This window comes from Toxotes jaculatrix, chromosome 16 (assembly GCF_017976425.1).
Source record: "Toxotes jaculatrix isolate fToxJac2 chromosome 16, fToxJac2.pri, whole genome shotgun sequence".
Taxonomy (NCBI): domain Eukaryota; kingdom Metazoa; phylum Chordata; class Actinopteri; family Toxotidae; genus Toxotes; species Toxotes jaculatrix.
This window is the reverse complement of record NC_054409.1, coordinates 21,489,756-21,517,564: the sequence shown is the minus strand read 5'-3', so window position 1 is coordinate 21,517,564 and position 27,809 is coordinate 21,489,756. Positions and strand designations below refer to the sequence as shown.

Here is a 27,809-nt window from a genome sequence, read left to right as displayed (position 1 = left end):
CCCCATTAACCTTTTTTATCCTGGGATGCAGCGTTTGAATTCAAAATGATTTAATTAATGAATGCATTTTGTCTGTAAAGCCTCCAGCTAGTAGGCATTTTCAGGTGTCTGACTGAATAACAGCCACTTAAATGTAACAGAAGGCCCTGGCTTCCCAGTGTGGGACATCAGTTGTTTTGTAATTTTACGATCAGCATATCTGCCGTAGACCCAATCTGCCTTCTACTCCAAAAGTTTTCCTTTATGTTTCTGCTGAGTTGATTTTCTCCTTAGTTTCCTCGATCAATGGACTCTTTTCACAGGTCTTAGAAAATTTGTTTTGCTTCTTTTCACAGCGGTTTGTTGTCACTAATTAACCAAAAGTTTTTTTGGATGGTCTTTGTCCATAACAAACGTTCACACAAGACCAGAACCTACTTGTGCAGAGTGCTGTAGTCATCAAAAATACTGAAAAAACATTCTTTGAATACTTTGTGCAAATGAAAACAAGGATGGATTTTGGCCAAAGTCGCTGATGGTAATAGACAACAGAAATGAATAGACTAGCTGGTATGCTAAGCAATCAGGAAATAGGGTCATGATTCAAGAATTATGCTACATAATAGGAACTGATATTTGTTTTATCCTTATGTACGTTCTAAAGGGATAAACAGAAGAAGGCCTCACTGTTTCACTGAGCGCCTTCACATCTGGATTCGATAAGTTCCATTGTGCTGTCTGCTAAGCCTTCTAAAAAGCCAGAAAAAATGTCTTCCAGATGTTTTCTTCCCATTCTTGGTGGAACAGGGGACCGTGAAAAAAAATACTGTTGCATTTTTCTAAAGAAAATACACCATTCTGGGCCGGTTTTAGAGAAAATTCCTAATCGAATAACATCTGCAGCCTTATAGCTGAGTTTGTAAAAATAATAGCAGTGTGCCCTGCGTTTCAGCCAGGTTTGCACATACACATCCAGGGTCATTAAAAGGTTCTTTTTGTGTAAGTCAGCAAACTTTATGACAAGGTTAAAGGTCGAATACAGCTGTTCCACAGCCGTTTTTCATTTGCAGTCTCCTTATATCTGGACTCTTTTTCAAAAGGAATTTATATGGCTTAGTCAATTTTGCCTTTTTGTCACTGTGTATAAAGTTCTCCATGAGGCCAATTATAAAAGCTTATAGAAGTGATTGAATTCTTATGGAACTTAGTGAACTTCCTGTGTTTTACTTGTGGATTTTACAGGATGTTAACAGCTGTTTGCCCTGAAGGAGGCTGTTGAACTAAGTTCTTTTTCATTTTGTTAATGTCATAACTGTTTAAGAGACTGAATGAAAGGACAATGCTTTTTTATTGTTCTCCCTCTTGTTATTATTTGTCATTATTATTATTGTTGTTAGTCATATAGATCAGTTTTTGCCAAGATCTGTCAAAAATGTTACCCTAATGCAGAGTAACGTTACTCTCAAACTAATGCAGGCTGTTCAAGGTGAGAGGCAGACACAGATGTGCCTTTGCGATACCACACATGGCAGCTATGAGGCTTTTATAGTCAAGAGACACTGCCGTCACTCACTCCCATCGGTAATTATCTTTCAGTCAGATATGTAGCGGTAATTTTTCTGTGGGATTTCAGTGGGTTGTTTCTTAATCACCTTTAAGTTGCAGTCCTGAGGTCAGATCCAGCTCAGTCAGATAAGTGGCGGGAAGAAAGAGTGGCTTCTTGTGTGTGCCTATTGCCATGGCGCTGAGGAAGGAATCTGAGTGAGCTGGACTGTGGAGAGAAGCAGTGACCCTGCAACTGCATGTGCCACTTCAGCCTGTAAATGCAGGCTTTGTGGAAAGGACTCTGTAAATCAGCTCTAATGTCTGATAACAACATGGGAGATAAAACAAAATATGCAGGACAAGCTTTTGACCCCGTGTCAGAGTTAATGAGATCCTTTGTACAGCACAAATAGTGCATTATTTCCCATATCCTGGACAGTATATCGTCTGACACAGGGGACATTTTCTCTAAAAGTGTTTCTTGCCCAAATCTAGTGTCTGCCTGTGACAATCAAACAAAGATGGATCATTTCAGCTTCAGAATTACAAGGGACGATGTGTTCTTTATTCCCTGACAGACAAAAAGGAACAAAATGGAGGCAGCGGTGTTTTAAATGTCAACACGGACACATCACTGATGTAAAAGTTGGATGTGCTACCTCATGATGCAACTCCCACTCCTGTAGTTGATTTTTAACAGTATGCTTTGTGCGTAGTGCACGGCAGAGTGAAAAGTTAAGTCTGGTCCAGGCTCACAAGCTGAGCATTCACTTGAGCTGGGAAACAGTGCGTTTCTCTGTAATGGGGTATTATAATCATTGAGCATGGAAAGCAATGTATGACTCATCCTTTCCAACCCCATTCCCCCTTCCCCAGCCGGAGCTTAGCCACAGCCTGGGCAGAAGAAATACTGAGTGTAAGCATTTTTTTTCCTACTAGGGGAAATACAATGGTTTCTGGTCACTCCAGGAACTTCACTGCAGTCAGATGTATTCTATTTTTTACTTTATTAGGTGATGAAATAAGTAAGAGCTGGAATGGAAAGGCAGCATTAAAGCTATATTTTGTAATTAAGCCAGCTTAATTCATTTGGTTTTGTTGCAACAAAGAACCAGTTTGACCACAAACACTAGCATGTGCTGAAGCAAGTTAAAGGAAATGTGCTAGACAAATGAAGAAACCACTCGGTGCCAGCTGAAATAAGTGTTCGAGCAGTGCTTTCTGCTGGACGTTACATTAGTATTAGTACTTATTCCCATCAGTAAATTTATTGTGTCAAAAATGTAAGTCTGGATTACATTTTCTGTCAACATAAGGAGGAAATGTTGTTAATTATTGTGTTTTACAAGTCGCAAAATATTGGCACTGAACAACGTATTTTAGTTTTCTCGACAATATCAACTCTTACAATACAATGTCATAGCAATTAAAGCGTGATATAACTTTGTTTTGACTATGTTTACATACAGCGCTTGGAAAAATTTAGTGAAAGACTGTGGTCCTGGTTACACACTGAAAAGAACCAAAAAAAATTGTTGCCAGGAAACATAATCCAGGCAGTTACTAGGATTCCTCATGAGACACAATTGGCAAAACAAACTTAATAATTTATTTATTTTATTTTTTTTCCATTTTGCAAAAACATTTCACTTAACCTGGGACATGGAGTCGGTCGCTGATTTTGATTTTGACTCATGTAAAGTAGCCTACTGTCAGTCAGGCAATTTACTTCCTCAGTAACTTCTGTTCACCCACAGGGCTGATGTTGCTCAAGTACGACACCGGTTAAAGTGTCAGGAGGAGATGGATTGATGGTCGACTTGGCTGTCACTGCAACTCAGGCAGATTATTTGGCATTATTTGAGATGGCAAGCTTTCCCTACCCCAGGCTACAGTTACAGCGTGTGTTATCGCTGTCACAAGAACATAACCTTCCTTATGTTTTTTTCCATTTTTGTGTTTTGTCACTCTCCCCATGCCTCAGTGAAGCTCTGCCATTACTTTTTTTTTCTTTTAAACTTTGTCCAGCCTTTCTCTGTGATTTCATTTCCCTTCGGACACTCCTAACATAATAGTCCATATGCATCTCGAAATGATGCTGCTTTTGATGCATGACTACGTCATAAATGTTGTGTTTATTTGCTGTATATTGGTGTCCATATGTTGATTATGTGGACTGGAATATTTCTTTGCAAATGTTGTTTATGGGTCACTAATGTGAGAAAACATTGCACATTTTCATAAATTGATTCCTCTCATTAGCTAAGAGGCCCAACACCTCAGTGAAGTGTTGGGAAATGTGCCACTTTGGTTTGATAGTCCTTAACAAAGGCAGAAGCTGCATTATTGTAGGATTTTGTATTTATTAGATTCAGTTATTATTTTGAGTAGGTGTGTTGGCGCAGGAATAACGGTTATCTGTGAGGCTGATTTAGAGGAAATGGGTTCGTAATGTCAGTGCTGCAGGGCCCTCTTTTATCAGAAATTTCTGAACAGTCAACCATCAAAACCATATCTGCTGTGGGACAGACAGAATGAGGAAAAGCCTTCAATATGGGAAAAGATAAAAAAAAAAAGACAGTTGCTAATAGAGGTTAGACATTAAAGCTGAATGATGCAAAAAAAAAAGAAAGACAAGGCCACAAAGAGTGGAAGAAGAGATAAAGACAGAGATAACGACGCTCACACATGCCTATAAAGTGCCATTCCTGTAGTTTCTTGGTGTAAAATGAGCATTCAGAGGTGCACCGTGGAATCTTGACTCAGTTTTTCCATCTTTGTCTGTGGTGGACGGCAGACAGTGATTTATCTTCACCGCTGCGAGCTGCAGCATGGAGACAGTGAAGTAAACCATCTGGTATTCCCCCTGTTAAAGCAATAAGAGTCCGGCTAAAGAACTGAGCCTCAGAGTACACAGGAGAAGCTGTGGTCAGAAAAACTCTGTTCTCTGGATAATCTTTCAGGTCCGTGTGCTTGTGTTCTTGTGTGTGTGTGAGAGAGACAGTACATCTGTGTGTGCGTAGGTGTGGATATGCAGAACTATGTCTGCAGGTTCTGGATGGATTTGTGAGCCAGTCTGCATGACTTTTCCTCTGACTGCTTGCCATTTCTCTGTTTCCTGCCATTTTTCGATTAGATTAATCTTTGAGTAGTAGGATGATGAACATCAGAATGAGCTGATCATCACCAGGGAAATGAAGGCATTAAGTGTATAAACACAAAGATTATGCTCTTTTCATTTCTTCTTTTGCCTCTTCCTTCCTACTGCTGCTTTCACGTGCAGCTTTTGGCAATGCTGCTAACGACACGATGATTGCTAAAGCTAATGCAAATAGCTTAGCATGTGAATGAAATGACTTGTTATCAGGAACATCTATGATGATGGTGTTTACAAATGTTAGCTAACATTAGCTGCCAGTAGCTACTGGACGTATCAGACCGAGTAAGACGTAAGCAGCAAAACCTCCGTGTGCACTGAGCTGAGCAAGAGTGTGTTTTACTGCTTTTATAAATTCAGCTTTTCATTTTTAAGAGGGAGTATGTGTCAATTCTTAATCTCACTTTACATCATCTCCTATCATGGATTCATACTCTCGGGGAGCTGGGATTGCACATGAATCTTAGTATTTTTAACATAAAAAAATGTTATCATTATTAACAAAAACATATTCATGTTTTTTGTCATAAATATGATTTATCTGTCATACTACCTATCCCCTGGTAGGATTTTGCAGCGGTTTACAAGTATATAACATACTTACAGCCATCACAGCATGTGACATTATCATTTGTATGTGTTTATAGCTGTGGTCGTGGAGTACAGTGTCATGTACATGTTGGTGCGACTTGCACCTTAGTCTGAGCCTCACTGCGAAGCGTGTAGAGGAAGTGTGATTGCCAAGAAATCTCTCTGACAGTGGTTAAGCTGTCAGTAGATTTAATTAAGCTGCGGTGTGGAGGTGTGTGTGATTGCTTGCTGCCTAGCTAACTGACATCTCATTCAGGCTTGTGCTTGCATCCGTTTACTCATGTGTTGCATGTCTGCAGTGGTGTGTGTTGTCTCACTGCGTCTCCATGCAGTGTATGTAATGTGCTCAATCTGGCAAGCTTAATACCTGCAGTATGATTCCCAGGTCTGGTCACATGAAACCCCGACTCAACAACTTAAAGTCAGTGTTGATGGATGTGTGTCTTAGTTTTTTTTTTGTATTTCTTGACATGATACCTTGCTGCTTTTGCCATATTTGTGTTTTAATCCAGGTTTCCTGCCTACAAACGTAAGAGAAAGTATGAGATAATACATTTAGCTTAAAGGGAGAAAGAAACTTTTTCTCAAACGCCATGTATTTAATGAGCATTCATGTTTTTTAGGCCTTGTGTTCAGATCCAGGGGCCTTCCCATCTCAGCTGAACAATTTCCTGGGTGAAACCATCCTGATGTTTTACGCTTTAAAGCAAGCATTTGTTACTTTTGCTGAACAGTGGCTACTGTACATCTAGAGAAGAGTCGGTTACACAGTAATACCAACCTATAGTTTGTTAACATTAGATAACATTACCCAGCATGAGGTACTGGTCATACTGGCTCTGGCTGCAAAACCACTGAGTGCACTGAATTGAAAACGAGTACTTTTTATTGCTTATGAATTCCACTTTTAATTTGGAAGAAGAATGTCTTCATTCTTTTAAAAGTTACATAGTCTCGCTTTAAGTAATTAAAGTCAGGGCTCTAATTGCAACCTGCTGTATTCGCAGTGAGGCTCCAGCTTCACGTTGCCTTTAGTTAAAGTTTTATAACAGAATCAGGTGAAATTAAAAAAAAAAAAAAAAAAGCAAAAGTCTTACACCCTCCCTGTCTGTGATGCGCTCTAGGAGGGGGAAGTCTCTCATTGGACATTATTGTTTTCGGCTGTGCTCGCTTCCAAGAGAGGCAGGGTACTCTTTATGGCTGCTAATTACTCCTTGTCCTCAGCGCCAGGTCAAGCATGTGCCTGGAGAGTCAGGCCTCACTTCAGGAAGGGCTAGAGGAGGAGGATAGGGGGCAGTGAAAGCGGGAAGAATGTTAATCCCCCCCCCCCCCCCCCCCCATGAAAAAGCCCTTATTCACTGGTCTGGCACCCCTCCTCCTGTCAAATGAAATGGTGCCGTCTGGAGTCACTAAGTGTTGTTACAGAGCATGTGTGTATATGTATGTGTGCATCTGTGGAAATACAGGGTAGATGGATAGGTTAGGGGAATGGGATCCACCACAGTCTTGGCACTGAGCCGAAAGCAGGATTATGAATCTGGCACTCAAGCTACTGTTCAGAGAAAGAGAGAAAAAAGGTGGAAAGAAAGTGTAGTGAGATAGGGAGGGGGAGATGCTTAAATCCACATCATGCCCACTTTTCTCTGTAACAGTCGCCTGTAATGTGGTATGTTTCATCAAACTTTTAAAAATAATTCACCCTTTTACTATATACTTTTATACATTCATGATCCTTTACTATGCTGTAACCTCATCCAACCCGTGTCTGAGCAACAAGCTTGTAAAAGGCCTAAAACAAAGGTAACCGCTCCTCTTTTATCACATCACATCAAAGATATAGCACTTTGATTACTAATTCATACATTACACCCACAAGCTTCCATTGTGCACATGGTTTGGGAAAACCCAAACTGAGGGAGTAGAAGTGGATACTTCAGTCCATCTAAGAGTTTATCTTTCATAGAGTTTGTAAATGTTGAACATGAACATGAACATTTCAGAGCAAGAAACAAGTTTGAGCTGTGAACAGTTTGAGGACAAGATGACAAGTTGGACTTTTTCAGTTTTCATCAACTAAGATAAGATGAGAGAATCCTACATGTTGCATTATTAAATAATTTTTACACTTCAGGCCAGATCCCTTATTTTTTAATCGTCCATTAACAAGTTGTATCCTTGTTTGCATTATCTTGTAACTGTTACCTCCACCTTGTCTCTTTATGGTTTGTTTGTAGGTTCATTTGTTTAATTGTCAGAAGGATTATGCAAAAAAATACTGAGCTGATTTGCACCAAACCTGGTGGAAGGATGGGACATGGGCCAGGGAAGAACCCAAAAAATTTTGTGTGGATCCAAGATTTTTTTTTTTTTATCACTTTCCTTTCCTTTTTTGCTTTTGTGGAGGTAGTGCCATTCTAGTACTGTGGATAGCAGGGGCCCTTTGGATGATGGAAGTATTGCTTACAGTGCTTCAGTGTGTTCATGGAGGTAATATATGGATAAAATTAGAGGAAAGATTTTTTTTTATTTGCACATAAAAAAGCATCTAAAGAGAGCTGAAGTTCTGAAGCTTAAAGGATTCTCTGTATTTACAGCTTTGCTTTTTTTGTGGCAGTTAAAGCAACAGAAGAGGGACGAAAGACCGGCGGTGTTCAAATGTACACAAGACCGTGTCATATAAACAGTTTCTGTGTATGTGTGGAGAACCTGCCTCTAGGATGTGAGGGGCGGTGGTTGGAGGGAAAAGTATTTTTAGCATCTTGTGTCAGAGGTGTTGGTCTCTCGAGGGAACTGCCATGTTAAGTGGGTAAACATCTCAGCTTAACAAGGTGCGACTTAGACCCATACCTGTGGCTTTGGATGTGGTCAGGACAGCTTCCCCTGGAAGGTCGACTGCCGGTGACAGAAATCCATGAATGAAGGTGTGTGAGAATATGTCAGAGAGGGAGGGAAATAGAGTTGATGATGTTTGTGTTTGTTACTCTCTGAAGTACGTGTCTGTTTGCCTTGATCACTGAGAAATGGCTCAGTTGTTATTATTTATTTATTTATTTTTTGCTTTTTGCATCAGATGAATCATTGTTTTATTGGAAAAGACGTGTCTCAGAGGGATTTTCGATCTGTTGTTTTGTTGTTGGTGCCTGGGAAAAGATACTTTATGCTATCCCTTCACTTTCCTCCTCTTTTCCCTGTAAGCTGCTAATTGGCCGTCTCCACCTGCCTCATCTAAGCTAAGAAGAGGCCCTATAGTCACTTTTACATACGTACACGAAAAACTTGGATGAATTAAAACGAGTACAACAGATTTCACAGGCGTAAAAAGGAAAATGAAAAATGGAAATGAGAAAGAGAACAGACTGATGGATGGAGGGAAAGAGTGGTTAATAGGTATGGAATGAGGGGCATCCTGGTGACAATTGTTTCCTTTCCAAAAAAGCTGCTGATCTTGATGGGATTAGTTTGTGTCAGTGTGGATTAGTTAAAGCAACACTCCTCGGCAGGGGTCGTGACACACTTAGCATCGACTGGAATCTCCTTACAGATTTCCCCCTTTTCCTTCTCCCCTTGTGGCGCTGAGTTGGCTGTTATTTAGGATGTTGTTATTGTTTTTGTGACATCCATATTGTTATGATGCACTGTGAGTGTAGGCTGCTGTAGCTCAAACGGACTTCTTTGAATCAATTATCACTGTTTGTGTGTTGTTGTCATCTATAAACTAATAAAATTGCTGTGGCTTGTTGGAAACAGTAGTTTGCTGGTAGTCACTGTTTGTTTCTGTGTTTAGACAGGTGATTATGAAGTACCCTAACAACTGTATGAGTATAACAGGGAGAGATATAAGTCTTTAGCTTGATTATATGAAGATTTGAAGTGAGGCTTTGTACCTGTCACCGCCAGTCTCTAGCAGCAGGGCATATGCAAGCTTGTGTCCATATAAGGTGACTGTATGTGGTAGGAAGAGGCTGCACAAAGATGAATTAAGAGGAGGTGGAAAAGGGATGCTGTGGCTGGTTGGTTATAACGGTCTGAGAATCACAGACTAACTCCTCATGTACGTGATCAACCATTAATAGAAGACCTTAGTACTGTAGCTTGAGTTTAATCTGACCACATATAAGCTTAGACAGTGGTCGCTTATTAACCGCATGACAGTTATTTCCATTCCAGTCCTTGTATGGACTCTTTCTGTGCAACCTTCAGTGATCAATTGATTTATCTCCAGAGGGATAATGTGCTGCTGGATGTTGGCAGGTTAGAGGGAATTAGTGTAGTGTCAGAGCAGACTGCTGTGGATTTTACAGGGAACACTTGTGGTTGTCTGAGAAAAGGGCAAAAACGGTGAGTTTTGCCTTTGGTCAACCATGGTTCTTGTTAAAAATGACATTAAATGAAAATGCTCTCTGTGCCACTTTATGTGTTATTTACCGCTGTTATATTAGGGGCTGAGAGACAGTAGCTGCCTGTGTCTGTCCCACACAAACCGATCATGACTTTAAGGAAGCTCTAGCTGTAATGTTTTGCTTATTTCGACTACTGAAAATCCTCACAGAAGTTTCTGACATGAATACAGATGCTGATACAGATGCTAAAGTTATGCAATAGATTAATTAAACCTTTAAACCACATGTAGCAAGCTCTAGACTGCAAGTTAATTTTTTTTTTCTGAAAAACACCCTGCATAATTTTCTTAAAGGTTATACAAATTTATTTATAAAGCAACAGCTAAACAAGGTGCTCTACAAAGACGAGATTAAAATGCAAGGTGTTATTGTCTTCTACATTAGAATAGGTCCAGATGACTTCCTAATAATTATACCATATCTCTGAACCAGCATCATCCAAACAGACCAAATTATAATAAAGTTTGACAGAAATAACTGAGGCGTTCAGGGGTTTTTGTTGCGGGTTTGATGAATGAATCTACCTGCTATCCATAATGCCTTGAACCCCTCATTTCAGAATCATAGTGTCTAATTGGTGTTGTGTAATCATTTGAACACATCATCCTGCAGAGTTCCTGCAGTGCTTTATCTTTGTGCTTCGTGCTGCTGACTGTGAAGAATAAACATTTACTGAACTTTTCAGAGGTTTATTGTAGACTTTCAGGCCCCTGGATGCCTCGGTTGCTAAGCCACCAGTGCAGCCAGCTCAGAGATTTTCAATATGTGCATCACATTTTTTCATTTCTTATGATCAGCTCTTACAGTCTTCCACTTGTAGACCAGTGAGTGACAACAATGTAGAGCACAGATTTTGATTAATGGCAGACCAATCAGGGCATTTGTATGAGAACTACATTTCCCATCACCCTGACAGTCTGACATATTACTACGCTGTTGCTGTGCTCTCAGTGACGAGCTCATTAAATGAACCTCTGTCATCCTGGTGAATGATAGACGTTTTCTGGCTTGTGGCTGAGTTTCTGTCTGTCTCTTCATTATGAGTTGATGACAGACAAAGCCGTCTCTTTGTTTAGACCCTTCGCCTGCTTAGAGGCTCTGTCATCCAGGAATATGAATGTAGTTATCTTTTCGACATGCTTAAGGGCCGGACTAGGTGGCTTTTGAGACAGTTGGGTGTGGTGCTTCTTCCCTCAGATGAACTGCTATTATAAATCCCCATGCCTCTGCCTAACATGCTCTCGAAGCGGTGTTATATCCTGCAGGGTTCCACATTAGAAATACATTTAGAGAGTTAAGGACTGGATAATTGACTTCCTTTGTAACAGCAAGAGTGAGCTGGCTCAGTAGGAGAGAGATAGAAAGAGTGAGATGAGATGAGATGAGAACACCCTGACCAGGAGTCACCTCACACCACATTTATCTGACTCAGATCACATATTTTCTACTCGAACTGCCCTACGCAGACTTATTCCAGACTGCTGATGTAATATTTGTGTATAAACAAGTATAAACTGTTAGAAAGTGTGTTTATGTCTTCATTTGTTGAGTAATGGCGTCACGTTACTCCATGTCTGAAGTCTGTGCTGCAAACTGATGTTTTTATTGGATGTATTTTGTATTTGTTATCAGGTAGATGGTTTGTAAATACAAAGAACTTGGTTACTCTTGAGTGATTCTTGGTTTTAAATACTCCCAGTAAGCTTTCATTAGCGGAGTGTTTATCTTTTTGATAATAAGTTAATGTATGCAACATGCAATTCAGCTTCAGCTGATGTGGAGGAAGTTTTTTTTTTTTCTCAGTCACTGTACAGCTGTAGATGAACACGTGCAGCTTAAGTGTTCTTAAATGGAGGCCTCTGTTTGAGAAGGTTGATTTTTTTTTTTTTTTTTTTAATTGATCTGTGCTGCGTGTGAGTCATGTGTAATGACATCCAGCTGGAGGTTGTTGCAGGGCAACACAGAATGCACAAACACTTTTTTTTTTGCTCTGGCCAGTCGTCTTTCCCAGCTCCCCCTTCCTCTCTCAGATGGATGGGGCTGTTGAAGGTTTTTGCTTTTTTTCTGAACGTTTTGTGTGGTCTTTGTAGCCTGACACTCGGGCTGCTGTACCTGCGTGTGGGTGTGTATGCAGGCTTTTATACTTGGCTGAGGAGTTGCCTTTGACGCCCCACATTCACAGAACAGCACAAAAACGCATCCAGGAGAATACTGCAGCATGCCTGCTTTTGTCTTTGTTTTATTTCTTGAAGTCCTGTGTCATAAAATCCTTCTGTTGTCCTCTGTTTAGTCTGCTTCCTCATTTTAGTGTTTGCCCTCCTCTAAAGCACCCTGACAGCCCCTGTCCTTATGTGACCGTCTCTATAGACATGACCCAGTGTCCTTTTCTGGATGCTAATGTGTGTCATTGTGTAGTGTGCTATGTGTGCATCTGGCTGCAGGAACAGCTGTTTGTCCTGGGTGGTTTTGGCATGTGCGGGTGCGGTCCAGGGTCAAACCCCATGTCACATTGTTCTGACCCAGTGTACTTCTGTGGTGGCCTGGTTACAGCCGGGACGACCGGCCTGAAAGTGTGCTAATTGCACGGTTGTGGCCAAGGGGAGGCAGCGGTAGATTTAGCATTGCAGGGAAAAGGATGGAAGGATGGGTTTTGCTGCAGCTGTAACCCATGATCATGGTGATCTATAAATGGGCACATCTCTGTTTAGCGCCTAAATGGATAACAGAAATCTTCTCTGAACCACAACACTAAAGTTGCCTGCTGAGTAACTGGTTCCTCTGAGTCAGCAAAAGACAGAGGGAGACCGGAGGGAATGGCAAAAGAATCGGCCATAATCAAGGCTTATTTAATATGCAGAAATTCTGGACTGCTCTGTGTCTACAGGTGCATTGTAAAAGCAATATTTTTATATGAACTTTAAATTTAGCCACGTGTATGATGGAGTTTGTACAAATGTTGACGATTTGTGTACTTTGTCAGTCCACTTTTAAAAAAAAAAAAATCTAACCTTTTTTCTCGACGTGTCTCTCTCTTTTCTCTGCAGCGGAACCAGCAGACCTCTTGAAGATTTTAGATTTTCACAGTTTACCTGAGGGTGTTACAAAAACAACGGGTTTCTGCTCACATAGGAGGTCAACACAAGGACCCGATGTGGCTTACAGAGTTTCCAAAGACGCCCAGCTCAGCGCCCCCACCAAACAGCTGTATCCAGGTGAGTATCTGACTCGGCACATTGTGTCTCTGTACCTCCAAGTACTAGTACCATCATCTCGTTTCGCCTCTCACAGTATCTCTTTTTAATTTTTCTCTTTGGACATCAAACAAAGCAGCTGAAAGCCTCAAAGCCATTTAAATCCAATTTTGATTTCATTTTTCCAGACTACACGTCAGTTTAAAGACTACAGATGTTGTGGCTCTTCCAAGATCTTGAAGTTATCTTAAAAGTTGTCTCTGGTACACAGTCGTGCCATCTGGTCAGCTTTATGACTTTGTACCCCACCTCATAGTAAACTGGGGCTAAAACATTTAAACATGGCTGGAAAGCAATTTGTATTTTTTTTCCCCAGCTAGTCTAGTTCCTCTCTTTCCCCTCCAGGTGGAAGTTTTATTGGCTCCTATAACTTGATTAGTTATGTCAACTCTATCTTTAGTTCATGGGATTTTATGCAGGGTATGCTTACCCCTGCATGTGTTTTATCTTTCACTCCTCTGTTTACCCCTCACCGAAACATATACAGTATGTCTACATCTTTTACTGTAACCCCATGTTCCTGTAAAGACGTCAGAGGTGTCGAGCACATCTGGACACTTTTAGTAAGCGAGTTAGTCCTGTTGCTTAGTCACACACATTAAAATGTTGAAGAAATAAAGATAATGAATGCTAATTTCCCTGCTGAAAACACACACCAGACACGTAAGAGATCCAGCCCTGTAATATTTGATGTTGTAGGAGGAGCTGGACAGTGAAAAAGCAGTGAAAATAGGGGTGGTAGAGGGGAGGGAAGTCTGGGGTTCCACTTTTGCCTTGTTCTTTTGTGCTGACGTGGCTTTGGGTTACTGCTCCATGGTGCACTGCAGTAGTACTTTCCTCTCTCTCATCCCTCTCCGGCAGTGTTTCCTCACTTTTCTCCCTCCTTCTCTCTTTATTTTCCCTCAAGCGCCATAATTTTTCCCTCTATCATTTCTTCTAGACTGCTGCTGCCTCGCAGTGCTCTTTCTCTCTGTATTTCATCTAAACTCTGCCTGGTGAGACATGCAACGCTCCCATCTCTCTTTTTTTCCCATACTTTCTCTTTTTTCCCTAAACAGTACGGAAATTCAAAACCAAAACCAAATTCAAAACCAGACAATTTCTAAAATTGTGACTGGTTTCTCTGCAGCTTAAAGATACACAAAGCAAAATAGAACAGTGATGCGGTCTACATGCAGAAAAAGAGGGAGAAATAATAACCCTTCCTGTGAGCTAAGCTTCCACAAAGCTTAGATTGGATGACAGCCCCATTCACGGTCTTCTCAGACGTTGCACTGGCCTTAGTGGACCTTTGATCCATGTCATGGCTCTTCTTTGGGGCTTAAAGTAGAGCCACAGGGCTCCTGTGGCCTGCAAGCCCCATCATGCTCTCCAATCAAGCAAATACTGCTCACTTTGAAGCTCTATGACAGCAGAGCCCATGAGAGTCTCTGTTTAGATACACATTCTATAATTACACACATGCTACTCTGGATCATCCAAAATAACAGTCTACATAAAACAAACCAACTTGGAGGAGTTCACAACAGGCACCACGTACTCTTAAGGTGCAAACAGAATAACTAGCTGCCTGTGGCCTGAAGGCTTTAAAAGCTAGTATAAGTATCTGTGATGTGGTCCCCCTCTCGCCTCAACATTAAGAGAATGTACAGCTAATATATTCCAGAAGGCAGCTGAACTTGTGAGATCATTTTATCCATCTCTTTTTTCCCTTTGACTGAATTTGCTACTGAGTTATGACTTTGGCCCAAAGCCTGGAGGTACAGTTGAAGCCTGAATTATCAACACAGCACCCTTCCTCCCAAAGATGAAAAAAAAACATCACATATAGAAAACAAAGGCATGTAAACAAGCTGGTTCTGTTATGATTATAATCTTGGTAATAAAAACCACAGTAGCTCTGATTGAGAACACACTGGCCCGTGACCCCACAACCACAGACAGTCTGTGATGATGTGTTGGAAAAGAGCAAGTGCAGACATGCAATCATTAGGCAAACATGTGGAAGGGATGATTCATTTGAAACGACCGAGGCACTGAAAACAGAGGAGTCCTTTATTTACCTTTTATTATGTGAATGAGCAGTGAAGAAACAGGGCAATGAATTTTTAACTTCTTTAACATCTTTAATGCCACACACTTCCCATGTTTACCTCCACTGACTGACTGTCTGCATCCAGCTCAGCATGTTGTTTGTAACATGTCTCAGGAGTGACATTATCTATTAACTTCATAAAGCTTTAGGCAATATTCACTATAGTAGTATGTAGTAGTGTATAGTATAGTATAATTTAATTTGTATGTGATATGCAATTTAATACCCCTGAATCATATCCTATCACCATTTAGCAAAGTGAGGTGAAGCCAAGTTGAATGACAGTTCAATGGAAGCAGAAGTAATAACATATGAGAGGTGGATTATAGATGATAAGTAGCTCTTCTCTTATTGATGTTTTCTAAAAGTCTCTGTTTTTTGCACACAATCTGAGTGAAAAACACACTTTTGGACAGAACGAATCATATTTATATCTCAGACTGTTATTACATTACAGGCTCGTTAGTCCCATGATGTTATTTGGGTCTTGAACTGCAAACACTGTTATCCTGGATCCACCTCTCCATCAGAGGCATTTACACTCAGGGTCACTCACCTGTATGCAATTTTACATCCATCTACCTCTCTATCCTTTGTCTACGTCTCTCTCTTTTTTTTTTTTTTTTTGCACACCAGCAGACAGGTACACTTCTCTGCACCAATGTGCAATCCCCCTGGAATGTTGCTTGTCTTATACAGAAGGAGGAATTTGGACACCGTGTTGACTGAATGACCAATTACGGGACGCAAGACTTTCTACCCCATTTACCTGCTTGTATGCACACTGACAGACGGTAGGGAGGATACTGCCCCTCCCTCCCTGACTTTTGAGGGGTTCCTCTGAAAGTTTTGGTAGATAAGGGAGAGGCTGGTAAACCACTCTCTGCCTCCTTTACATTAAACACTTACTTAATATTTAGCTATTTAGCAACCATAATTGGGTTATTTAATCAGGAGGAAAATGATGGATTGTGCCTGAATGTCTGGTTGAGATGTTTGGACTTGTCTTTGAGTCTCTGATTTCCCCAGAGCTTTTCAGTCTGAAACTGATGTCGGTGCTGCCAGTGTAAACTCCCTGGCACCACAGCCTTTCCATTCCCACCATGTCCACACGCACACACACACACACACACTAAATGAGGAATGAGTTATCTCTCATCTGGTGGCCTGAAGTAGCAGGTTGAGAGACACATTCCAGAGAAACCTGAGCTTTTCAGAACGACCCCCCCACCGACCACCACCTTCGACTTTGTTATAAGGTCCTGAGGAGAGACTGAGGAGGAAGGGTGACATTTTTATTTTTTTTCCCTCACTTGTCCTCAGTTTTCTACTTTTGTTAACCACTGTCTTTCATTGTTCTCTTCTCGGCATTGCGCTGGTGATTCTCACGGGGCATCTCAGTCCTTGTACTGATGGCAGGGAGGACAGACACAGTGCATAAACATGAATCCACAAATGAGAAAGCTTGCTGTGTAAACGCTACTTAAAATTCAGAGACAGTTTAATTTTGGTCCCAGCTCTTGCCCTCCAAAAACACTACTTTAAATTTGAAAATTAGTCATTCTCATTCGTTTGCTTCTCCCACACTCCCCTCATCTGACCCTTGACCTCCACACAAACAGCCGGTCCTGAGCCAGCGCTGAGTCATTGTCTCTGGGACAGACGTGGCTCATGTGCAACCGGATGTAGTGACAAATGCTCCCTCATCTGGTTTCTTTTCTTTGGTATTTCCCACCTTCCTTTTTTCTGCATCCTACAGTAACACTTCATTTCAAATTCTGCCTGCCAAGGTTATCATGTATCTGTCTTCCTCACCAAACTCCTCCATGCAAGAAGGGTTTTTGAAGGGTTGTCTGTCTTGTCTCCCTCTTTCTTATGTTCTGTCTCTCCTGCTCTCTGCCTTTCACCGTCCTGTCGACGCATCTGTCAATTAAAGCAATGTTTCTCATATGATGCCAAGCAGAATTCCTGAGGGAGCACACTGCCAAGGCATGTGCTCTCCGCATGATGTGATTTGGTGCCTGGTATTAATGAAGGAATGATAGAGAAGGCAGGAAGACAGGGCAGGAAGGCGAACAGACACCCAGATGCTGACTGAGAGAAAGACAGTGAAAAGAAGAAAGAAAAAAGTGAATGGATGATGGTGGCAAACATCTTTTTCTTTTTCTTTTCTTCTCCTTTCTTTCCTTTTCCACTATCTCTTCTGAACCTCAGGTTTCCACACCACATTCCCTGTGAGGCGTCTTCTTCCTCCACAGCTTCTGATTGGCCACCTAAACCATAGTCACTCCAATTCTGCATTTTCCAGCCTGTCTCCTATGGCAAAGTAGGGGGGTTTGAAGGCTACAAAACCACTGCAGCCATAAACCCTGCCTCCCTTTTCCGGCCGTCTGGAAATCTCTGCTCTGCACATATTGAACAGCAAGAAATTGCTACTGGAATCCAAGTGGTTTCTTTGCTACTGTTAAACATAATCCAGATAGCTGGTTTCTCATAACAATAGTCGTTTTAATATAGTCAGATTGCCTCTGTTTTTTTTTTTTTTTCCAAACTGAAAGATCCGGAAGCTGTGCTTGCCTCAAGTGTAGTCTGACCTCTACATTAGCAAGCAGCAGTCTCCTTGGATGGTTGGAAAGTCCGCCCTCTTTCTGGGGTCCTGAGAACACCCCACTAAGGGAGTCTGTCTGACAGATGTGCTGCACGCTTTAGCAAAATGGAGGAAATAGTTGAGACTGCACAGTGGAACCATGCAGATGGAGGAAAACACGTCTTTTTTTTAATGTCTGTTTCTGCACCTTTTATGTGTTTCAGTACCAAATTATTATTGGTATTTCCATTTCCATTCTGTCTCCTGTAAAAAAATGTTCACTCTTATTTCCTCTTCTCCAACCCTGTGCTGGAGCATCTCAGGGTCTGTTAGATCGATCAGCTGTGGGAGCAGCGAGAAGTGGAGGGGAGGGGTTTGAAGGGCAATTTGACAAAGTCTCCCCGGATCACATGCTTTTGTCATTATGCTTCTCATCCTGTGCTGCGCTGGAAATGCTCCCACTTTGCACTTCTGCTTCTAACTTTTATTTTTTCCTCTTGCCGGCCTTTATCCATTTCAGATTAATCCTATCCTGTTACATTTTGGGCACTCCGCAAACCATTTCCTTTTGGTGCTCAAAGCCATCCCAGTTCCTCCAATCTAAATTATCTTTGTCTGTTTTTTTAACGTTTCTTTCCATCAGAAGTAACAATAATAACTTTTATACTCCCTCTTGACACCGAAGAGCGCTGTCTGTCTCCTAAAATAATAATACGATTACAACATCCTGAACACAAACATTGTAGTAGTATTTCATTCCTCTTATGATGATGAATGGTTACTTCTACTTATAACTCTCCAAAAACTTTTCTCTCTCTCTGTCCAATCCGCCATCCGTCCTGCCAGGTGATGTGTTCCCGGAGGACTTTTCCATCTTGGCCACAGTGAAGCCCAAGAAGGGCAGCCAGTCCTTCCTGTTGTCTGTGTACAACGAACAGGGCATCCAGCAGCTTGGACTGGAAGTGGGACGCTCTCCCGTGTTCCTGTACGAGGACCACTCAGGCAAACCCAGCCCCGAGGACTACCCCCTCTTCAGAGGAGTCAACCTAGCTGATGGAAAGTAGGTTCACTAGTTGTTGGCTTGTTGAACATCTATCAAGGAGTATCAGACTGTTTTCTGTTTATGCATCTTCCCCTCTAATCAGAGTCCAGGTGCATGTGTTAGGCTTTGATTAAGTGATCTATGTTGCATCTCTAGAGTAGCACCTGAACCAGGTGTACCCTCTGCAATAGATTTGTTTTCAACATGCAACCATGTCAGTGTCCAGTTGTGATATTGTACATTTAATCCCTTACACTTAATGTGGAACGAAATAAAGAGTAAAATGAGGTTCTTTTTTACTTGGGAAAACAAAATGGGATGAACCAAACACAAAGGGGACCTTAGTCTGTTTGTAGAGTGTAAGTGAGCAGCATGTAACCCGGTAAGTGTGTGAATTAACTGCATGTCACTTTCTAGGTGGCATCGAGTGGCCATCAGTGTGCACAAGCAGACCATCACCCTCATTCTGGACTGTAAAAAGAAGACCACCCAGAAGCTGCTCCGGAGCCCCAACCCCATCATTGATACCAAAGGAATTATAGTGTTTGGAACTAGAATACTTGATGAAGAAGTCTTTGAGGTAGGCATTGCACTGTAGATCTTAATCTACATGTTGTTATTGGTGTTATTCTTTGGTATATTTAATTACTGGACCATTTAGGGCTCTTTGTGTGAAGGCGCAATGCTTGCTGACATTTTTGCCACATTCACACTGGCTTTCCAATCAGCTGTGTTCATTTGATTCAGTGTGAATATGACTGTGCCAAAGTGGGATGAGGGAACTGGTTTATAGGTTTGACGACTGATGCATTTTTGCGTTTCTAATTGTATGCTATTTTCAAGGCTGTACTAAACAAGTCAGCATAGCACTCTCTCAGGCCAACTTGACTTTGATTTAAAGTCCTAAAGCAAATGAGATAAAAGCTTCTTCATTATAACTACAGTACAGACACATGTGGCTGTGGTGCAAATGATGATCATCCCCAACCCCCATTCTGAATGTCATGGCGCACAGAGTATGGATTGTGGTAGTGGCCACATCCTCAATAGATGTGTGGATTTAGCTTGCAGAGCCCCCAGCATCTGATTCCCCAGCCTCCGCCACCCACTCACACACATGCACGAAATTGCAAATCAAATTTAATTTAAGGTGCCAGATATTCCACATCTTCCACAAAAGAACTTCATGTTCTGGAATTATATTCTGTTTCCAGCTGTGCTGCATCTGTTGTTACTGTTTTAAACTTTTGCCTCACAAAACTGTTGTATTTCAGTTTGTGGTGTCAATTTTTGGATTCCTTGTCTGAATTGGGTGCAACATTTTTGTTGCCAATGGCAGGAGCCAATGACAGGTTTTCATCAGTTACCTTTTCCTTTCTCTGCTTTGTATGTGTATAAAAGCTTTGTGGCAGGAGATGAAAGATTAATGCTAATCTGACAAGTGACAGGAAGCCGTTTGGGGTTTATAATACCCGGAGGTACCTGATGTGCATCATAACATAAAATACTTTTTGTTTGTTTTTAACCTAGTGTGAAGAATTGGAATTAGTTTGGATAGTGCCTATAACAAGCTTTTGTGTGGATATTTGTGGCTCTTAAACATGACCTCTGTGAGGGACACCCACAAAATGCACACAGAGAGGCACAAGGCACAAGGAATAGTGTTGTCTTTGTCCCGTCAGAGTTTTGCTTGTTTAAAGGGGGATTAGTCTGTGAGGCTGAGGCCCTCAATAATAATTAGTAACAGAGGCTGACTGATGTGACTGATGCTGAGCCAGCTGACCTTTAACCTCTCTGCTGCTCAGTGAGAACAGACAAAAAGAAAGAAATATGACATCACTCCCCCCCTTATAATTCCTAATGTTAGTCTACGTAGCTGTATGGGGATATAAAACCAAAACCTCACTTCTTACCCTCATTCAAAACCACTGATCATAGCCTTTCAACTAAGACCAGGTTTCTATATTTCATCTTTTTCCATTTATATCACACTTTTGCTCACATTTCTAGTGAAATTCGTTGGCTTGAACTATTTAATGAGGCATAGATACAGATGTTTTTGGTGTGTGTTTGTGTATATATGTGTTAAAGCTATAATTTCCCCCTACACCTAATGGATGTTAGTGCATTTGGCTGGCACAGTTCTGGTTCTGCTCTAATTTCATCGTTGCCTATTGCGTACTCATCATGAGATTGTGGTGATACTGGAGCAATTTAAGCCTTACCTAGCTATCAGAGCCGTGGTAACAGTCCAATGGTTACCGTGGGAACAGACGGATATTTTGTGAGAGATGTTTAAAGCCCTCCTGCTGTGTGTCTGCCAGTTGGGAGACAGGACAGGCTCCAGTGCGTGCAGAAAATGGAAAATATGCCACATAGTTTCCAAATTATGCTCAGCCTGCACTCCTCTCTCCTCCCCTTACTCCCTTCTCCCCTCTGTAGTTTAGCCTAATACTGTGTTGACTTTTGACAGAGTAAGTTACCACCAAGAGCAGGAAAACACAAAAAAACATATTTGATTTCACCAGCAGACCAATTAATTCAGTTGACTCAAGAGCCTTCAATTTCCAGTCAATCTCTTTAGAAAAACAGCATGTAAAGGGGGAAATAATAAGACTGAGCGAAAGCCTTTTTGAACGATCGGTTTGAGAGAGCTGTTTTTGACAGCACTAATTTGATATCTCCCAACTTCTCCTTGAGACGTCTGGTGCTTCTTAAGGAAGAAAATTCAGAAAGGAGTTTCCTTAAAAAGGAGATACTTGGTGTTAAAATGAATTAAAAAACACAGTTACAGGCAGTGCCGAAATAATCTGAGTTTGAGTCTTTGAATCTTTGAATGGTGTTTTTTTTTTTATCTGCCTGTCAAGTTCTATAGCAGCCTGTATCTTTTCTTTACATACAGCAGTCAGGAGAAAAGTAGTACTTAGCGTATGCTGAGGTGGTTTGTGGTTTGGTTTCTGACATGGTTTTTGTGGTCACAGAGAGAGCGTCTACCCTCTATAAGTACTGCTGTGTTTTCTTTTTTTTTTCCTTAGTTGCTTGCATAAGAGTACTGTGGCTTGCGCCAGTAAAGATTATGAATGTAATTAGAGTGGTGATTATGGAAGGAGACAGGTATTTTACCTGGTAATCAATGCTCATCTGTTGCAAATGAAATAGCAATTACTTCTTTATAATGACTGTAATGCACTTGTTAAAATCCATCATTAAGAGTCATTATCTTTTGGAAAGTCCAGCTAATGACTTCTAGCAATGTTGGTTTGCTTCACGACTGCAGGCCTCTGGATGTTTAGAGCATGTTTGAATTTTCAGTGTATTTTAATCTGTGTTGTTCAGAAAGTAGGGCCTGTTTGACACAGTCCATCTGCAGAATGTGTCCCCTGATTTCCCTGTTCACTATTGTTTCCCAGTGAGTGTGCCAAGAAAAACCAGAGATAATTTAATGCCCATCCTCTGGTTCTAAGTGGAGTTCAGTGAAATAAATGGCTGTGGTCAGTCTGAGGGAACACACAGGACAGATGAACCACTTGGCCTCATTCAGAGGTAATCCACAGGGGACCTCGAGTGAATCAAAGTGGCCAAGGTGGAGCCGTGCAAACACAGCAGTTCTTGTCTGGGCCTCTATTGTCTCAGCCAAAGCAGAGCGAAAGTATCCTCATTCAGTATGAACGTGGGCCATCATATAGTGTCGTTTGTGTCACAGAAAGACAAAAATGTGGCATATTAGAGAGTTGGAGCAGAGTGGATAAGAAGGAGGTTTTGGTGTCGAGGATAGAGAGGTTGCGAAGGAGCGGGGAAGCTGGAGCAGTAGGTTCAGGTAGGGGAGCCAAAACCTTTGGGTCGTACTCTGGAAAGAATGAGGAGCTCTCTTCCCACTGATGTCAGTCTTGGAACAGCAGCCATACCACATGACATCATCCAGAGGTTTCCTTGGTAGCCGCTGATAGGCTGTCCCCTGCCTGAACAAGAGGGGGAGGCGGACATGCATGTGTGTGGGTTAGTGGGTGATAAGTTGGGGAGGATAGGTAAGAAAAGAGTGATGGGCTTGAGAAGGAGAGGACTGAGGTTATATATGCTGAAATAAAGGATTAGTGATGGAATGAGTGGGGGAGTAAAGGCAGTATGATAAGAGTAAGGGGAGCAGTGTAAAGGGTTGGGTGGCCTTTAATAGGGCCGGGATGAAGCGAGTTGTGGGGCTCCCATGGTGCAACCAGAGCCAGGAAAAAGTAGTAAAAGCATGCAACGCATGAGCTTGATGCTCGTTAAGAGCTTTAATATTGTGATGGCATGATGAGTTTTACACATCCTGTTTCCTCATCTTCACCTCAGGACTTTTCTTCAGCTTTCCTGCCAGTCACTCAGCCTCCCCTTATTTATAGTTCACATGTTGCAGTCATCTAAGGTAAAGATGTATTCACCTCCAGACTCCTGATTTACATCCCGACAGTTGACAAACAGTATGGACTGCAGAGAAGCTGCCGCCACATTCCATATTTGCAATTCAGAATCTGATTTAAGCCCATTTTGGCTTAGTTTCTGAGGCAGTAGTAAAAATGGTTTGGCTGATGTTGCCAGGCCTCGACTGGGCTTCTGTTTTATTATTTGTTATTAGCTACACCCAGAAGCTCTAGTAAAGCTCTTGAATCAGTTGCTCTACAGTTTAGCAGTTTTCACAAACGTACCTGATTCTTCTTTCTGGGCATCAGAAAGCAGTAACAGGAGCTGGTCAATGGGATGGTCACCTCTTATGGAGCAACTTTGAAGTTTGATTCTCTGCTTGCACAAATGCGAAGGGGTATTCAGACCTCTTTCCACAATACAATACAGTCATGGTTGATCCAATCTCAAGTGGACATCTCCAAATAAACATGCAAATGCATTGAGGATGCAGTGAAATTAGAGCAAAAAAGGTACAGTTACATGTGGTACAACAAATTGGTCCCTGACTCCATTGAAACACCACTTAAGATCACCCAGACATGGTTGAAATACATACAGCAAACAGCTTTGACAGGGTTTGGAAGTGCATATTTGAAGCAAGATACCAAACATCCACCCCTGTCTTTTTGTTTTGCTGCAGTGTCAGATGCAAATGTGTATTGTGTCACTGTGATTTGCTGTGAAGCTGCAGTTTTCCCACAGATGAAATCAAGTCAGTGGGGAAGCGAAGCATTTGACATTTATTTGTGAGGCATTCTGTCTCCATGTGTAAACTGTAGTCTGTCCCAGCTGGATCCAGAGATATACTTTGATCCAGATGCATCTACTTCTTTGAAGCATTAGTCATCACTGATAATGGATTATTACACATTCAAGAGTTCTGAAGAATTGGCCATAATAAAGTTGTTATTGTTTTTTTTCCACAGTGTAATAATATGATTGTAATGTCACTTTTGGATTGTATCTCAGGAGTATGCGACATACCATCAAACACCAAAAATGTTGCATCTGAAACCTAAAATTTGAAATCCTGTAGTTCACCTTCCTTATACATACTTGTGCATTGTTGTAGTCATGCATTATCTTGTGCAAGGTATATGTCATGCTTCACTGTCAAAGCACACTACCTCTATACATTTCAGGCTGTGGAATGGGATGTAGACCTCAGTGGCCTCAGATGGAGTTTCCACCATGGATAATTAAGAGAATTTCCCTAACTCATGTCAGATGTTTGTCTTTCGCCCCCTTATTCCCTCTGTTATTCCTTCACTGTGTCAGCAAGCCCTGAAGTGTGCCCTCAGCACTTTTTTTATGTAGATTTCAGCAAATGGCCAAGCCAAACACTCAGAATCTACGTCTGTTAGGTGAGCCGAGCCACTCTGGTTTCCACTACCCCAAAAGAAACAGGAAATGGAAATATGGCTGCCCAGAGTCCTTTGAGGTATGGGATTAAAATCTTACACAGAAGGGAGTGTGATGGGGGATGGGAGGCAGGGGGAGAGAAGACCTAGAGGGGATCCAAAAACAGGATAGCAGCAAAGACGTGAGGGAATGGTTAAGGTGCTGTGTGGTGGATAAGTGGGGTGGCAGACGGGCCTGTTGCTCTTGGCAGCCGCTCTGAGTGCTGGGATCGACAGTCTGGAGGGGAAAGTGTGTGTGGGTGCAAATGTACTTGATGTCTGGTAAAGGTTTAATTATGCAGATTTGTTAGAGTGTAGTTCCTCTGTTGTCATGCGTATGTGTGTTTCTAACCACTTATGTCTGCTTGTATGTACTTAAACACCGATGTTGATAACGCATATCCATTTTATTTGTGTGTCCCTGTGCATTTTTGTGTGTGTGTCCATGCTGATTTATGGTCCCTGTGCAGTCATCTGACCTCTGCAGTGTGTTGTTTGGTTTTTGTGGTCAGGTTGGAGAATGCCCAGGCACTGGGGCTGTGAGTGTGCCGGTGTGGGCTGGCAGTGGGACCAAGACCTGGCTCAGAGCTCATGGGTGACTGTGTAAATATGCTGTGAAAGTAGTTCGCCTTAAAACGCAGCCAGGGCTCGGACCTCCCAGAGTCTTATCCCGCTCCGTGGGGCCCTCCTACCCATTTTCCTTTGCTGACATCTGACCAGAAAAAAATGATGAATAACTAGACTTGAGTTTTTCTTCTTTAAGCTGCTGTCTTGGTATTGTGTGAGGTGTAAAATAGAGCCATTATCAGCTGTCAGCTGGGGACACGGAGAAATAACGAGCATTTGTGAGTTCTGTTTATTTCTGCTCGAGGCCAGGAAAGTGCAAATTTCATGAGACTTTGACTTCAGCTCCCCTATACTGATCAGCGGGGGGTCGCCTGACATCACATCAGGACGTTGCTATAATCAAAATAAGCCTTTGCTGGGCTCCTTTCACTCCATGCCTGAAGGATGTGTGTGTGTGTGTGGTTCATTTTGTACAGCAATAATGAACCCCATTCAAGGCCAGTCATTATGTTGTGATAATTTTGAAACGGCACCAATATTGCTTTCTGTCCCACGCATCATATCTTTTAATTCAGAGGAGAGACAATGAACCCGGTCCACCCTCCATGATTGTGGGTCAGGTTCAGATGGAGACAGATGTTTGGCTTTGTGCTCACTGGAGCACTCTCCTGCCCCCACCTGGACACAACCAGAACATCCAGCAGGGATTAATGTGTGGGTGCCAAACAGGGTGAGGTTCAGGAATAAAAGCCTGAAAGATGATGTTTTATTTGGTAAATTGCAGAAATGATGGATTCATCTGAAAGTTTTTTTAAGAGTCTGAATTTGTTCTGCTTCTGTAATCTAGTTGTAAGCTACAGACCGGTAACCTCTCACAGGTTCATGTGTATGTTTTGTACGTGCATGCAAGTGCGCTCAACAGTTTCTTTAACATGAATTATGTGGAGTGAGGTCGTCTGCTGCTCACAGCCACAGGCGATGGCTTTTCCACCAGATCTCGACATGAGGAGCGCATTGGCCAGGAGCAGAGTCATATTTCAGCAGAGTCCAGGGAGATGCTGACAGCGGCAGCCCTGTTATTGTCTGAAAATTCTGCCTTAAGCACCACTCTGATGTGCCACATGATGCTCCAGAGTGAAAAATGTCACTGTCGCCTTTCAAATAGAAGAGCTGATTGCATGTCTTTTATGGTTCCCCTAGGGGTTTGGGTGTGATTCTGTAATTCCAGGGTTTTTCTTTCCTATCGTGTGCTGCGTTGGGTGTGGGATTGGTTGTGCTTATGTGTCTGCATATGGTATTGTATAGTCATCATCACATACGACATATTTTTGTCTGCTCTTGTGTCACAATTCAGCTTCTGTCTGACTTTCGGGGTGAAGAATAATCTATAATTTCCTGTTTTTTTTTTAAGTGTTGAGGTTAACCAATCATCCTTATCACATGCTGAATCCCTGACTCTGCGTTTACAGTAGTTGCAGTGCGGTTTCCTGTCATAAAAACATAGATAAGTAGCTCCCATATACAGTATTGGAATAAATATCTCAGGCTTTAATGGGCTGCTGAACCGAGCTGACCATCCAGCACCAGAATACTAAATACTAAATGAGAAATTTGGCATTAGCATACAGCTGGAGTACAGTATAGCAATAGTTACTGCTTCTCTACATCTGTAACAGCAGCTTATATAACTTTTGGCACCAGAATCTGTCGAGTGACGTGCAGTGAAAAGAGCAGCGCTGGCTCAAAGAAAGGAAATCAGAACCAGCTTTAGTGGTTGTCACTGTGGATCAAGACTTTGACAATAGTTTTACTGTGAAGGTGTGCAGCTTTCATGGGAACAAATGTACTGTATTCCTTTTATATCAGTGCAGAAATAATTTATGTGTAAAGATGGATAATGAAAATGAAATAATTTGGGAAAACATGCATCTTCTGTGTTGTAGAATATAAATGTAGTATACTATAATTTTACATTGCATGTATTCTACACTGTGATTCCACATCATTCTCTGTATCTGGTCAGAATCAGAAAATGAAGTGTGCACATCCAATTAATTATATAAAATTGCTATTATTATATGCTATTTGTGTAAAATTGTGGCTAAAAACTAAAGGGGCTGCATGGATTTCACTTGTTATGATGAGCACCACACCTGTGAAAAGATTTGTATAATGTCTGCTGTAGCTGTGGAGGAATCTGAGAAAATAACCCCTGATAATGTCACTGTGATGCCATCAGGTGCCAGGTGTAACAAGTGTAAGTTACAAACTGGTATGGATCTGATAGATGTTAGCATTTATCTGGCAAGAAATGTGTAATGAAGAGATGCTATGAAGTGACATTATGGGGATTTTAGGATCCTGTGTCCCTAAAATCCCAAAACAGTGAGGATATCTCTGACTGTGCTCCATTAATTTTGACCTTTCTTTTTTCTCTCTCCATTCTCCAGATTTAATCTATGTGCAATTTGAAGTCAGAATGCCCATCCAAGTGAAAAGTGTTTGTTTTTAAATTTTCTTTGCCTGTCCATCTGCATTTGGTTTTGTGGAGTTCTCAGTGCTTGGCCTCCCTTTTTATAGTCCAGAACTTTTAACACAGAATAAAACTTCAGACGGCTGGAACTGGCTGTGCTGAATGGTCCAACACAACTGAGCACAGCTCAGCTCAGGTCCGCATTCCCAATCCGGCTTCTTCTCATCCTTTTTCCCCCTCTCATATGCCTTTGGCTATAGAGTTAGCACAATCAAATGCAGC

At 41.7% G+C, this 27,809-nt stretch overlaps 1 protein-coding gene across 3 annotated transcripts in view; it reads left to right on the top strand.

Moving 5' to 3' along the window:
- The window catches only part of col5a1 (procollagen, type V, alpha 1), a 69,055-nt gene that overhangs the window by 3,369 nt on the left and 37,877 nt on the right, over nt 1–27,809 (top strand). For all 3 annotated transcript variants that reach the window (XM_041058272.1, XM_041058270.1, XM_041058269.1), the window contains exons 2-4: nt 12,717–12,884; nt 18,452–18,665; nt 19,065–19,227. In XM_041058272.1, the coding sequence (XP_040914206.1) occupies nt 12,717–12,884; nt 18,452–18,665; nt 19,065–19,227 (545 nt within the window). The remainder of the gene's footprint in view (nt 1–12,716; nt 12,885–18,451; nt 18,666–19,064; nt 19,228–27,809) is intronic.